Here is a 10724-nt window from a genome sequence, read left to right on the forward strand (position 1 = left end):
ACACACTAGGCAGTTTATTAATGTTTATGTAAAAAGTTAACCATACAGCATTGCTATCCTATCTTCTGCTCCACAATAGGGGGATGTGTGCGAGGCCTGTTCCAGATGTGAGCTGGTCTACGTGAGTCTGCAGTGTTAATAAACCTTGGCACCTCTGACAGAGGCCTAGTAGTGCCAAGCTCTATGAATTGTGGCCCAGGACACCTCCCCATTGCAGTAAATAGAAGTTATCAATGAAAAGACTTAACTCTCATACCTCCTGCACACACACACTTTATGAATGGAACTTGTACCTAAGCCAAATCACGCTCATTGACCTCTTTGGCACAGGAGCAATGTTCTGAATAGACACAGGGAGAAATAAAGTAAAAAGCAGCCTGTGTGTCAGCTAATAACTTCCCTCCCAGCTTGATCGATGTGTACATCACTCAAAACAAGATGGCCCATTTTAAAATGAGCTCCACACACACACCTCAAAATTCAGCCATAAGAAAATAATTTCCTCAAATAAAATGTGAGCTAAAACATTAAACCATCACCCAAATAGACATGTGGTTAAATCTTAGTTGAGAACCACATGAAACAAACAGATGTGTATAATTATAGTGGGATAACAATACAGAACATGTTGAAAAGCTGAACTGTTCTTGAGAAATAATTTGAGTGTTCACTGGATGTTTGCTTGTCTGTATGATGTACAACCCTGGCAAGAGGCTTCCGAGACAGATACACTGGCTTGCTCTATGGCTCAGGCTAGAAAGGAGTAAGTGCGCCATACAGTGGCAAGCCCATAAAAAGTCCCAAATTTAAATGTAATGTGATTGAGGAGCAAAAACATTTGGGTGAGAGGAACACTGAGTAAATAGAATAATTAAGAATAAAAATACAGGAAATCTGACTTTTGTTCAAACATTTTACCTAGATACGTTCTCTAGCACTTCAAGCCATACATAGTTTATATTGAAAATAAATCTCAATTTACAACACTATTTGTTTGTTTTAATGTATTTATTTAGAAGCCCTCGAATGAATTACATCCAAAATCAATGCAACATTTCTTCAGCCAAAGGCTGGGCCACACATTCAATACTAAAATATGCAATTTATCATGTCTGATGCTAAAAACCAAACTATTCTTAAGACATGCCAAAATTGCAAATAACCAAAACGACTAGTCACAAATTAAATACTTGGGGATGAGCTCTTATCAAAACATGTATTAATGCCTTTATAGATCCATATATCACCCTTTCAATTGAAAGAGTAAATAAAGTACAAATCTATGATCCTTTACCATCTGTCAGTAACGAATGCACCGCACATTCAATCCCTCACTTATCTGATACAGGCAGTCTATGAACCATGTCCAAGTATATATTTTGTATTTTCAATAAATGCAAAAACATAGAAAGTATCAGCACTAACTAGACAAAACACAGCCTTTGAAATAGCTTATTTTAGTTTCACCACCAAAGAAACAATCTCAGATCTTCACAATCACATCAGACAAATCAACTCCATCAGACTCACAAAATGTTGACCAACATTCTGACAATCTTTCCTGGCCCAACCAGCACAGATGGACAACTACAGAATAAAACATTATTGCATGAATTCTACAACTATGACATAGCACAGCAGATGTCTAGTAAAGGTATATGTCACATTGTAAGTAAGTTGTTTCATTTCCTTTTTCCTGTGTGACCAAAACACAAATACATAGATTTTTAAGTCCTGGTACCGACAGCGCATTCCTAATAAAAAGCACAGTTAGAATATGACATTACTTCTCTGCTGCGGCATATTGTTAGTATGACAGCGCAGTTTGTAAACTGACACAAGCCCATGTGCATATAATAAAACGATTATAGGATGTGCTTATCTGCCAGTCTTTTACTTAAAATAAACATCAATCTAGGTTCTCAGAGGTTGGTGGGTGCAGAAAATGTAACATAAAAAACACAAGCATTTACACAAGCAGAAGTATTCTGATATTTTGTCCAATTATTGTCAAAATAGCATTCTGATTGGTCAAAGGACTAGTGTAAAAATATCAGAATTGTGCTTCCTGTATAAACAGATCCTAAGTCACTCTCCATGTTGCTAACAGCAAACCGAAAGAAATATAATTAATAGAACGAGTAACAATTCTAGAAATAACTTTCTGTACAGGATATGTTGGAGTTTCTCCTCAGCCAGGCGAAGAGAAACTTTTAAAAAGAGGGATCAAAAGAACAAGTGTTGGGGGGGGGGGGGGGGGGGGGGGGACACAAGGATTAGGAGCCTAAATTGAAAAAAAAGGTGGTAAAAAAAACAAAACAATTTCACACAGAACCAGAACACAACTGCAAACTGCAAGCCCCTCGCACAAACAAAAGGACCATCCATCCAGGGAAATTCTGTCCACAGTCATATCATTGTACTCTATTGTCTGGAATTTTAAATATTTATGACATCATTTTGAACTGAACAGAATGAGAGAGAACATGTCCAGGAGCCTCTATTCCTCTCTGGTCTGACCGACTAGAATTACAACCAACACACACTGCTAGTCAAAAGTTTAAGAACACCTACTCATTCAAGGGTTTTTCTATATTGTAGAATAATAGTGAAGACATCAAAACTATGAAATAACACATATGGAATCATGTAATAACCAAAAACAAATTGGAGATTCTTCAAAGCAGCCACCCATTGCCTTGATGACAGCTATGCACACTCTTGGCATTCTCTCAACCAGCTTCATGAGGTAGTCACATGGAATGCATTTCAATTAACAGGTGTGCCTTGTTAAAAGTTAATTTGTGGAATTTCTAATGCATTTGAGCCAATCAATTGTGTTATGGCAAGGTAGGGGTGGTATACAGAGGATTTACCAAATCCATATTATGGCAAGAACAGCTCAAATAAGCAAAGAGAATCGACAGACCATCATTCATTTAAGACATGAAGGTCAGTCAGTACAGAACATTAAGAACTTTGAAAGTGCAGTCGCAAAAATCATCAAGCGCTATGATGAAACTCGCTCTCATGAGGACTGCCACAGGAAAGGGAGACCCAGAGTTACCTCTGCCGCAGAGGATAAGTTCATTAGTTACCAGCCTCAGAAATTGCAGCCCAAATAAATGCTTCACAGAGTTCAAGTAACAGACACATCAACTGCTCAGAGGAGAATGAGTAAAATCAGGCCTTCATGGTCAAATTGCTGCAAAGAAACCAGGACTAAAGGACACCAATAAGAAGAGACTTGCTTGGGCCAAGAAACACGAGCAACGGGCATTCGACTGGTAGAAATCTGTCCTTTGGTCTGGATTCCAAATTTTTGATTCCAACCGCAAAGACGCATTATGGCTGTGTAAGGGCTAAAGACGCATCTCCAGGCTGTGTAAGGGCTATTTGACCAAGAAGGAGAGTGATTGAGTGCTGCATCAGATGACCTGGCCTCCACAATCCCCCAACCTCAACCAAATTGAGATGGTTTGGGAAGAATAGTCAGACCACAGAGTGAAGGAAAAGCAGCCAACAAGTGCTCAGCATATGTGGGAACTCCTTCAAGACTGTTGTCAAAGCATTCCAGGTGAAGCTGGTTGATTGAATTCCAAGAGTGTGCAAAGCTGTCAAGGCAAAGGGTGGATATTTGAAGAATCTCAATAAAAAAAATATTGTTTGATTTAACACTTTTTTGGTTACTACATGATTCCATATGTGTTATTTCATAGTTTTGATGTCTTCAGTATTATTCTACAATGTAGAAAGAGTAAAAATAAAGAAAACCCCTTGAATGAGTAGGTGTTCTAAAACTTTTGACCGGTAGTGAACATGTACTGGGATTTAGACATGGAGTAGACAGAATTATATAGAGCTGGAGTTGAGATTCATCCATGAGGCAGATACAACACCACAGAAAGAACACCACATATAGGCTGCCCTCTGTCCAGGGATTTTTCCTGACATGAACAGAAAAAAAAAGGAGAAAAAAAACAAACTCTGGATCCTAGTTGTAACAAGGACCTAGAGCTTTTCCTGGTCAGGTGATCCTTCTGGCCCTAGCTGAGGGAACTGTGGTGTTGGTGGGGGGGTACTGGGAGGCTCGTCACTCGTAATCTTGGCTGAAAGCACCCCAGTCCTCCTGTACTGGTTCGGCTTCAGGTGTATACTGGTACTCTGACTGCTGGTTTTCTGCTGTGTACTTGTTTTCCGATGGGCCGATGAACATCGGGCTGCTCGCTTTCTTCCCTCTGACACTGAAAAAAAATATTGAAATTGATTAGAACAAAGCCACTAAACATAGAAACAAAATCGTCAGTAACAGGTATTTTCTGCATATGTTAACTGCTGTTTGGAATCAAAACAAACTAGCTTGGCAAATAGTGGGGTATACACTGGTGTGCGCATGCAGTGGTTGTTGTTTCTACTGGCTCACTGGAAATTGGAGAGAGAGAGAGGGATACATACTGGTTCTTATGTTTGGAGCCACTGATGTGTGCCTGATACTGTTCCACAGAGTTCAGTTCGATGTTGCATACAGTACATGGGTAGCCCTTTACTGTGGAAGCTGGAGACACAGAAGGGACTAGTTGGCAAGGAACTCCATTTTAGACACATAAAACCTTCATGCAATGACCCAATACTGCATTGGCACACAATTGATTTGCCCGTACTGTCTGGCTCCTACTGTATATTACACTCCAGAGACACTTATTAACACTTGTTACCATTACCACTTGTTACCATATGCAAAGTTCTAAACCATGGGCTTTTCCTTCCACAGGTTGGGTGTCCGTGGATGTCTGGTCTTACCAAACATAAAACTAGTTTCAGGCGTTTATTTTATGCCTGCTAACATACTGGTCATATATGTATATAGCATGGCCGATTAATTAGGGCCGATTTCAAGTTATAACAAATCGGTAATTGGCCTTTTTGGACGCTGATTATATTGCAATCCACGAGGAAACTGTGTGGCAGGCTGACCACCTGTTACGTGAGTGCAAGGACCTTGTGGCTGCAAGGAGCCAAGATAAGTTAATGCTAGCTAGAAACTTATCTTATATAAAAATAAAAAAAAATCACAATCACTAGTTAATCTAGTAATATCATCAACTATGTGTAGTTAAGTAGCTTGTCCTGCGTTGCATATAATCAATGCGGTGCCTGTTATTTTATCACCGAATCACAGCCTACTTCAACTTCGCCAAACGGGTGATGATTTAACAAAAGCGCATTCGTGAAAAAAAGCAATTGTTTCACAAATGTCCTTAACCAGAAACAGTGTTCATTCAGTATTGCTGTAATTCCCATTATTACAAATATATATATAAAATTGGCTGATTAATCACTATCAGCTTTTTTTTGGTCCTCCAATATTCGGTATTAAAATCAGTCGGTCGACCTCTAATTAATATGACATTTATTGTCAATCAGTGTTGCTTCCTAAGTGGACAGTTTTATTTCACAGAAGTGTGATTGACTTGGAGTTACATTGTGTTATTTAAGTGTTCCCTTTATTTTTTTGACACTGCTCAAAAAAATAAACGGAACAATAAAAACACATACTAGATCTGAATTAATTAAATATTCTTATTAAATACTTTTTTCTTTACATAGTTGAATGTGCTGACAACGAAATCACAAAAATTATCAATGGAAATCAAATTTATCAACCCTGGAGGTCTGGAGTCACACTCAAAATTAAAGTGGAAAACCACACTACAGGCTGATCCAACTTTGATGTAATGTCCTTAAAACAAGTCAAAATGAGGCTCAGTAGTGTGTGTGGCCTCCACGTGCCTGTATGACCTCCCTACAACGCCTGGGCATGCTCCTGAGGTGGCGGATGGTCTCCTGAGGGATCTCCTCCCAGACCTGGACTAAAGCATCCGCCAAATCCTGGACAGTCTGTGGTGCAACGTGGCGTTGGTGGATGGAGCGAGACATGATGTCCCAGATGTGCTCAATTGGATTCAGGTCTGGGGAACGGGCGGGTCAGTCCATAACATCCATCAACATCAATCTCTTGCAGGAACTGCTGACACACTCCAGCCACATGAGGTCTAGCATTGTCTTGCATTAGGAGGAACCCAGGGCCAACCGCACCAGCATATGGTCTCACAAGGGGTCTGAGAATCTCATCTCGGTACCTAATGGCAGTCAGGCTACCTCTGGCGAGCACATGGAGGGCTGTGCGGCCCCCCAAAGAAATGCCACCCCACACCATGACTGACCCACCGCCAAACCGGTCATGCTGGAGGATGTTGCAGGCAGCAGAACGTTCTCCACGGCGTCTCCAGACTGTCACGTCTGTCACATGTGCTCAGTGTGAACCTGCTTTCATCTGTGAAGAGCACAGGGCGCCAGTGGCGAATTTGCCAATCTTGGTGTTCTCTGGCAAATGCAAAAACGTCCTGCACGGTGTTGGGCTGTAAGCACAACCCCCCCCTGTGGACGTTGGGCCCTCATACCACCCTCATGGAGTCTGTTTCTGACCGTTTGAGCAGACACATGCACATTTGTGGCCTGCTGGAGGTCATTTTGCAGGGCTCTGGCAGTGCTCCTCCTTGCACAAAGGCGGGGGTAGCGGTCCTGCTGCTGGGTTGTTGCCCTCCTACAGCCTCCTCCACATCTCCTGATATACTGCCCTGTCTCCTGGTAGCGCCTCCATGCTCTGGACACTACGCTGACAGACACAGCAAACCTTCTTGCCACAGCTCGCATTGATGTGCCATCCTGGATGAGCTGCACTACCTGAGCCACTTGTGTGGGTTGTAGACTCCGTCTCACGCTACCACTAGTGTGAAAGCACCGCCAGCATTCAAAAGTGACCAAAACATCAGCCAGGAAGCATAGGAACTGAGAAGTGGTCTGTGGTCACCACCTACAGAACCACTCCTTTATTGGGGGAGTCTTGCTAATTGCCTATAATTTCCACCTGTTGTCTATTCCATTTGCACAACAGCATGTGAAATGTATTGTCAATCAGTGTTGCTTCCTAAGTGGACAGTTTTATTTCACAGAAGTGTGATTGACTTGGAGTTACATTGTGTTGTTTAAGTGTTCCCTTTATTTTTTTGAGCAGTGTATATTTTTGGCTCTTCAGAAAACATATTTGTAACTATTGGCTATATTATTCCTGAGGAAGTGGGAACTCAAAACACTTAGCTAACTCTAAATATGATATTGTTGCTATATAAACCATGTAGGCTTATTGATTAATCAGTAAATGTAGGCTAATATCCTACCAAAACTTTTCAGCGTTTGGACTAGGCCACTTGATGTAGTGCTAGTCACTGCAATTGGTGTGCTTTGCTCCACGAGCGAATCAAAACCATCGCTCACAGCAGCAGACAGCAAAACAGAGACCTGCAGATACATTCATAGCAGGACTCAACAATGCATAGGCTATTCCTCAACCCAAAATTAGAAAGGTGTTCCTAATGTTTGGTATATTCTGTGTATATAAATATTTCCATCTCGACTCCACCCATTTTTATAGTCTTCCTAAGGAGAACTCTAGGCTTACAAAATGAGAAAAGCCTGGCCACACGAGGCTGTCCTACCTGGTGCAGTGGATGGCCCATAGGTCTCCATAAGCTTCTGCTGGGTCAGCTGTTTTTTATGCTTCTTGCCTTCGTAGTGCTGCTTGGCCATGAGGGGGTTGTTGAACGAGGCATGGCAGATGGAACAGAAGTTGCCCTGGTCGTCCTCGGCCGGGGCTGACGATGCCACGTTGCTAGCCTCCTCTGACTGAGCCTCCTTTTTCTTCTTCTTCTTTTTCACCACTGGGGCCACGGCCTGAGGTAGTGCTACTGGGGAGGTAGGAGGCAGGATATGAAACGTTCATCAGACAGGAATGGGGGGTTTAAGTTATATTTTTACACATTTGACAAATACAGGTATGCGACAGAGGAATAACACAGAATGAGGAGAAAAAGAAAATGCGTGCAGATGGGGTGGAAAATGTAAAACAGGCTTTTCTCATATATGGCCATAAGTGTAGATGGCCCATTACCTGGGGTCTGGTTGCCAAAGGTCTTCAGTCTCAGGTTCTTGGTGTGCACCTTGCCCTGGTAGTGGGACTCAGCCACCACCGGAGAGGAGAATGTCATGTTACATATATGACAGGCTTTGGAGCGGTCCGTCTCGCCATTACTGCTGGCCTGGAGATGGGTGGGATACAGCAAAGTACAACAGAGGACACAAAAAGGTTAAGGGCGCTCTATCCATGAACGCTGTCTATTTATACTGGGCAGGGCAGGGCTGGATAAAACCCATCTGGCTCAGTTGGTAGAGCATGGCGCTTGCAACGCCAGGGATGTGGGTTTGATTCCCATGGGGAACCAGTAGAAAAATGAATGCACTCACTACTGTAAGTCGCTCTGGATAAGAGTGTCTGCTCAATTACAAAAATAATAATAATCTAAATGTCTAGCTGAGAAATAAACTTACACTGTCTCCCGAAGGCGACTTGAACCTTTTGATGGTGGGCTCCTCTTCTTTGTGGATGCTCATGTAGCGTCTCACTTTGTTGGCATGCTTTTTGCTCTGAAAAGAATGTAAGAATTAAAACAGATGCTGCTCTGTATAGTGGTCAAGAAGATGACCGTAAATAAATATCAAACTCAAGTGGGATCACCGACCTGATAATGTGCAAGTTTCTGGGAGTCAGAATTCAGGACAGCACTGCAGATTTTGCACAGCGCATCAGAAAACAGGTCACCATTCTCCTTTATCATTTTGTTTACTGAAAAATAATGTCAGCATTGCTTTAAAAAAAAGATGACATCCTAGATCTGTATATATCCATCCATCTGTGGTATCACTATGATGCTCTTCAGCCTTTGATGAAGCACTCACAGCTAAGTTAAAAGGCCCAGTGCAGTCAAAAAAGTGATTTCTCTGTTAAATACATTTCACACGGAGGTTGGAATAATAAATGAAAAGGATAATGCACTTTTAGTGAAAGAGCTGTTTGAAAAGACCACCTGACATTTCTGCCTGTTTGGTAGGAGGGAGTTTTGGCCTTCCATGGTGACATCACCCGTACCCACATCACCCGTACCCAAACCGGCCACGCGCCAATTGATTTTGTCCCCGCACACCAAACGCAATCACGACACGCAGGTTGAAATATCAAAACAAACTCAACCAATATTAATTTGGGGACAGGTCAAAAAGCATTAAACATTTATGGCAATTTAGCTAGATGGCTTCCAGTTGCTAGCTAATTTGTTCTGGGATATAAACATTGAGTTGTTATTTTACCTGTACAAGCTCCTCTACTCCTACAATTAATCCACACATAAAACGGTCAACCTTATCGTTTCTAGTCAGCTATCCTTCATGCTTTTTCTTCTTTGGACTTTATAGGGCGATTATCATTTAACTTTTATAGTTACCACGATGACTGACCAAACTCAGTTAATCTTTCATTCACCCATGTAGGTATAACCAATGAGAAGATGGCATGTGGGTATCTGCTTCTATAAACAGTGAGGAGTGGAAGAGGCAGGACTTGCACCGTGTTAAGCGTCACAAATAGAACTGATTTATATTTTAGCGCTTGGCAACGCAGACGCAAATTAATTGAATAACATGTGTTTGAATGTATTTTGCAACGCTCACGCACGCAAGCGGTGTGGTCAGCATGTAATAAGAAAGAGAAGTCCAAACCTCGGCCAATAGCATAGCCCCCCTCCGTTCTGCCTGACAAATTGCTCAGAAGCGGTTTCCTTTTAATTGAAAGAATATCACAGTAAGGTATTAAATTGTTACCCAGATTTTTTTTGATAGAGGTAACAGCTGCAGACCTTTAAATTAGAGTACCGCTTTATGCGTGATTGTTGTTAGAACGTTAACTGGCTTAGTGGTACTAACGTTACTGCACTAGCTACTGATTTGGCCAATCTACTTCAGACACAGAAATAAAGACAAAGTATATACAAATCAATGCAGTCCTTCGTAAGGCCAAGGTGGATTTGAAAATAGCTAGCTGCTAGGTAACATTACTCCTTCACTAATGCATTGCATCGACCTTGGAACTTGCTGCTCAAATGGCTAATAGCTAGCTAGAATAGTGCAGATGTAGGTATTGCTAGCGTGGATTGTTTATGCTCTGCTCACACGGGCTATGGCAGTAGCCCTTGGTTTTGGCTATAATAAATAATGCATACTAGACCAAAGTGGATATCCATTATTTTGAGCGAAGGAAAACATCAGCTTACCCTCCGCCACCCCTGAAGGTAAATATGGAAAATCTCCATTTGGTTCCTCGAGCGCCATGTTTTCTGTCGTGTCAGCAGCAGCGGGCACATGCGTAATCGTGACGACACCAAAGAGCTAGCTTTCAAGACAACTGGAAATCGGGAAAAACGAGGTAAAATCATGACGTCAGGACGGAAAGTCTGAGCTTTAGGTTTAGAAAGAGGTTAGAGTTCACCGATTTGGAATTCCGAGTTGGATGACGGTTCAAAACTACTTTTCCCAGTCGGAGCTCGTTTTTATTTCCGAGTTCCCAGTTGTCTTAAATGCACTGAGGTCGGAGATTGCCGAGTTCCCAGTTGCTTTGTATGAATAAAAATGCACAAATAAATAATTGCATTAATGAATAAATGCACACAAATGCATCAATACATAACTAAATTGATGAATCCACACATAGATAAATCATTAATTAAAAAATTAATCCCACTTTATTTTATTCATATCTATTATTTTTTTCATTTATT

At 41.6% G+C, this 10724-nt stretch overlaps 1 protein-coding gene across 3 annotated transcripts; it reads right to left on the bottom strand.

Moving 5' to 3' along the window:
• Nucleotides 1-989: 989 nt before the first annotated feature.
• LOC139418217 (zinc finger protein 346-like) lies at nucleotides 990-10506 on the bottom strand. Of its 3 annotated transcripts, XR_011635284.1 has the most exons (8): nucleotides 10221-10506; nucleotides 8637-8740; nucleotides 8446-8541; nucleotides 8009-8156; nucleotides 7557-7805; nucleotides 4456-4555; nucleotides 3820-4244; nucleotides 990-2570 (listed from the first exon to the last, which is right to left on the bottom strand). XR_011635284.1 is itself a non-coding variant. In XM_071167497.1 (7 exons), exons 1-7 carry the CDS (start codon nucleotides 10276-10278, stop codon nucleotides 4094-4096), a joined length of 906 nt encoding a protein of 301 aa, XP_071023598.1. In that variant the 5' UTR covers nucleotides 10279-10506; the 3' UTR covers nucleotides 990-4093. The 3 variants fall into 3 exon arrangements, 2 of the variants coding, with proteins under 2 accessions (XP_071023598.1, XP_071023599.1); XM_071167497.1 differs by having other exon boundaries at nucleotides 990-4244; XM_071167498.1 differs by lacking the exon at nucleotides 990-2570 and having other exon boundaries at nucleotides 3749-4244; nucleotides 7557-7802.
• Between the last annotated feature and the right edge of the window lie 218 nt (nucleotides 10507-10724).

This window comes from Oncorhynchus clarkii, chromosome 10 (assembly GCF_045791955.1).
Source record: "Oncorhynchus clarkii lewisi isolate Uvic-CL-2024 chromosome 10, UVic_Ocla_1.0, whole genome shotgun sequence".
NCBI lineage: Eukaryota > Metazoa > Chordata > Actinopteri > Salmoniformes > Salmonidae > Oncorhynchus > Oncorhynchus clarkii.

Bases quoted from the DNA above. Each gene is read 5' to 3' on its own strand.
- LOC139418217 (XM_071167497.1), bottom strand. From the start codon at position 10,278: ATGGCGCTCGAGGAACCAAATGGAGATTTTCCATATTTACCTTCAGGG. The intron at 8,741-10,220 runs GTAAGCTGATGT...ATTATTTTTCAG, and splicing joins ACCTTCAGGGGTGGCGGAGG to TAAACAAAATGATAAAGGAG. The intron at 7,806-8,008 runs GTAATGGGCCAT...CTACCTCCCCAG, and splicing joins CTTTGGCAACCAGACCCCAG to TAGCACTACCTCAGGCCGTG.